The sequence below is a fragment of the Opisthorchis viverrini genome (assembly GCF_000715545.1).
Source record: "Opisthorchis viverrini unplaced genomic scaffold opera_v5_200, whole genome shotgun sequence".
In the NCBI taxonomy this organism is placed as follows: Eukaryota; Metazoa; Platyhelminthes; class Trematoda; order Opisthorchiida; family Opisthorchiidae; genus Opisthorchis; species Opisthorchis viverrini.
This window is the reverse complement of record NW_008751855.1, coordinates 726928-731187: the sequence shown is the minus strand read 5'-3', so window position 1 is coordinate 731187 and position 4260 is coordinate 726928. Positions and strand designations below refer to the sequence as shown.

The 4260-nt window shown below is 45.7% G+C and overlaps 1 protein-coding gene across 1 annotated transcript in view; it reads right to left on the bottom strand.

Moving 5' to 3' along the window:
• T265_08048 (hypothetical protein) overlaps positions 1-3941 on the bottom strand; it is a gene marked incomplete at both ends in the record, with an annotated part of 30072 nt that extends 26131 nt beyond the window's left edge. The window contains one exon of the mRNA XM_009173742.1: positions 3891-3941. Coding sequence (XP_009172006.1) covers positions 3891-3894 — 4 coding nt within the window. The remainder of the gene's footprint in view (positions 1-3890) is intronic.
• Positions 3942-4260: the final 319 nt, after the last annotated feature.

Sequence of the window (4260 nt, the reverse complement as noted above, 5' to 3'; positions counted from 1 at the left end):
GTTTCTTTCCAGATTGTCTGATTGAGCGGTTGGAGGTGTAGGCACCTCAGTATGCTTGACATAGGCCAGCACTAGGTCCTCTCCCTCACCCACTCTTTTTCTCTTCTCTTCTCTGTAGGGCTTTTAATGCATATATATATATATATATATATATATATATATAAACGAACTTTATGGTTGTACGGCAGTGAAGCATCAGTGCGATGTATGTTGCTGTCATTGATGATGATGATGATGATGATGGTCGGGTTTGAACCCAAGAACCTCCCGGTCAGTAAATCCGCACTCTAATCACTGAGTCATCTCGCTGATTGTGACATTCGGTGATATTCGTAGATTATTCATTTGTTTCAAGGCAATAGTTTTATCATGGTAACACGCACCGGCAATCATGCCAAAGAATGGCCCTTCTTTTTTTCACCCCCCCCCACCTCTCCGGTGAGCCCAATGCCCTTGAAGCCTACTTGTCAGGCAACAAACCTACCAACAAACCCCAACAAACCTACGAGAACCACACATTGAAGTTCCTTTCGGACGCCAGGTCTGACGTAGAGTCACTGGAAGAAACTGTCCGCAGTCACACGGGATGTGAGCTAGATTCCAGCCACGCTCTTCTGTTGCTCGAAGCTCACCGTTGAGAGTGCAGTCCTGCGAACCTGATATTGGATGAAGTTATTCGGGTCGACCGCTGTCGTCTCCCGATACTGAACTCACCGATGTTTAATGACATTAACGGAAATCGCCCAATCGCGCTGTTAGTGGCGCTAATGCATCAAATCCTTTGCCTTCAGTGTGTCCATTCCCACTTCCTGAACTAACTGAGCATGCCATTGCTTCCAAGGCTTGGCCACATTTCCCGCCCTCCCATTTTCTGGTGATCGAAACTGTAGCCGCTGGAACCAATATGCCTGTGGTATACGTTTGTAACTGATAAATTGAGTTGCACTGAAAGAGCATGTATTCGGATTGAGAACTTGAACGTAGGTCCTGAAACCTGAGGAGGTGGAGCAACCGAGAAGCCCTGGGAATGCGTTTAAGTCACTCCAGCTGGTAGATGGAAGAGGCCCAAAGAGAGCTTGGATGAGAAGAACAATCACTGATAAAAACGATCGTCTGTTCCTGAACCGTTCGTTCGGTTGAACAATTTCAAAAATGATTGGAAAGGCTACCTGTAGGAGATTCCTGGATTTCCGACCTCCAATGCAGTCCTGGACGGTGAGCTTGGAGCTCCTGACGGCTTCGCAAATAAGGAAGTACTTCTAAGCTCCTGAGCGTCTACAACATGAATTTATATCCATTCTGTTTGAAGATAGGGGCGAAATCCTCGGTCGGCGCATACCTAACTTATTTGTCTCTATCTGGATGAAAGAGACCGTCCCAATCAACTAAGGTGAGTTTACGATAGTGTCAGTTTCTAAAAAAGGATGCTCGCAGTGCGTTTCAGGCACAAACTAGCTTGACCTTCGTTGTAACTAAGCTGTTAGCGTCGCTTATTTTACGTCGTTCTATGAAGAAGCGTGAAGACGGACCCCGAGAACAGCAGGTAGGATTCCGGCTGGCAAGATGCCCTCTGAGCCACATCTTCAGACTGCCACGTGTTAAAGCTATGACATGCTTATAGGTGTGCGCCCGATTTTCCTAACCGTTTCGTTCTATTCAAGTGCTTGCTCAACAGTATATGACCCAGAAGACTGAAAATCACGCGCTGTTAGTATTCACACACTTTTGGGTACGTAATAATGTATCGGGAGCTTTCCGAAAGCTCTCCTACAAGCATTGGTATCCGCAAAGCCTGTGTACTCTCTCCGATTTTGTTTCTTTCCGTCATTGAGTTATTGGATCGAGCCCCGGAAATCTCTGAAACACCGTCTTTCAGACCTGCAATTGTATTTACGTCAACCTGGATATATATATATATATATATATATATATATATCGTTCAGCTGTAGCACACTTCCGGTGCCTAACTGCCATGCTACCTGAAGGAAGCACGAGGGCTGGGATACTGTCAGGTTGCCCAAGCCTAGAAAGAAGTTGAGAGGCAGAGGTCGGGTTCGAACCACGGACCTTCCGGTCAGTAAATAATAATAATAAAATAATAAATAATGCATTCATTGTTCTCATTTTTGGTAAAGACCAGAAAGCACGAACCCTACATCCAGTCCTCCGGGATGTGATTCGCGCCCAGAGTTCGAAGTGTTCATCGTCATCATCATTGTCAGCTATAAGAACCGCGTACTCGTCGTACACTGGTTGTATCTGCCGCAGTTTCGTTCACCGATGATTTGCGGGAGAGGGGGTAGGTAGCTGCGCATTGCACGCGCGAGCTGGTAAATTGGTGCTCGTTTCAAGGTTCTAATTGCAGTGGACGTATTTTGGCAGCACCAACGATACTCGGATTAGTGCATCCTGTTCACCAGTAAAATCCTAAGATCTGTGTGCACCACAATTTATCAATACTCGTTTGACTGGATTGTCGGCCCAGTAGGATTGCCACAAACTGCTTCACAAACGTCATTTCACTGACGTGCCTAATATTGCTTACGTGATCCACAGTTTGTTTTCCTGAACTCGGAAGTCATGCTAGTTAGAATGTTCGGCTAATACAAGCATTGCGAATTTCGAAACGAGAAACTCCCGCCAAAAACAAGACTGAAGAAACTTGGCCGCTCAGTGAAAATTTCTGCTGTGGAGGTAAGCCTATGGATCAGATGAACGCGTAGCGGTATCATCACCAAATTAGGCAGGCTCACGTTACCTGCCCTGTATGCCGATTTTTCTGCATCTTAATGTGCATTCAAACTTGGTGCCGTTTCTTCACAACGTACTTGCTTATTAGACCTAACTAGGCGCCAGACGTTCCTGCGGTTTCGCTACGGTACAATCAGCACCCGACAATAGCTGCGCCTTTTTTTAAGCAAAATGCACCTTATCCCCACGGCAATTCAGCGGTTGCTTGTTTCTCTGATGCATCGCTCTCTAATTAAACGCTGAGGATTCTGTGGTCAATGAACCAGATGTCTTGGGCATAGCTCATATCACATACACTCAACTTCTTTTGTTCTAACTGAATGGCCTCCAATTTACTTCACCCAGAAGCTATCATCGCGTAGCGCACGCAGGACCTTGGTAGCGAAATGCTGGCTGTGTAGCGGGTACACCTCTAGAAACCGCCTGAAGCTTAGGAGCTCCGCATAAATAAGCCGTTCGGCCAACATCCTTTTGGTACCTAGCTGCAACGTTACCAATACGAAGCATGAGTGCTGACACACTGACAGATTACCGTAGTCTAGAGAGGCTTTTAAAGTTCTGGGATTGGGTCCGCGTCCGCGTCTTAACCAGAGATAACTCGAACTGCAGATTTTAAACCGAAGTATTTACTACACACACAAACAGAACCCGGCCTTGGTGGTTCGCTGCCATGTGTAACATGAAACCAACAGAAAGGTGTTTGGGGGTTCGACAAAGGATCCTTCAACGGTTGCCAACCTGATGATTGAACGAATGACAAGTCGATTTCCTACTGTCATCCGAAGGTACTCGGCCCGGGTGCCGCTTGCTGTGCTGATGCATCTGTGATCTGTTGGGACTAAGGTATACACGGACACCACTCCTAAAATCAAAATGAGACCAAACTATTCCTTATTTCCTATTTTGTTTCCTGTTAATTTTTGCGGCCTAACCCCAAATACCTTATATATCATCCGATCTTTTTGGGGCCAATTCCACTAAAACTATGCTGTTTTGTGGGGATTTTCACCACGTATGCCATCCCAACAGTTTGCCGACTGCTTAAGCGAACAAGCCAACAAAAAATCAGCTCTGGAGCTACAGTCACCTGACTTCATTTCGGTATTAATATAGATACGTAAGACGCAACATTAACTCACCCATTTGAACTGAAATCCCAGCTACGTTAGAGACCGACTGGTCATTCTTACCGCGCGGTGTTGAATAAAATATCATGTGGTGCACTAAAAGTGCACGCTTGCTTATGCAGTTAAACAGGTTAGCCGGCTTCCTGGAGTTTTGCAGTAGCAATAAATCCCACCTTCCAATATTTGATATGACTTCATTTCCGTCAAGTGAGCATCAGGATGAGGTAGTGGCTAGAAGACCCGGATGAGAAATCATTCCCTAGTGAACAAAGCTTGGCAAACAGGTTTTTTACCGTTGACCCAGCAAACACCCGGCGAGGACATAGTAAGAAAATTTTCAAGCTCAGGGCACACACATTCATTAGACAAAACTTTTTTTTCA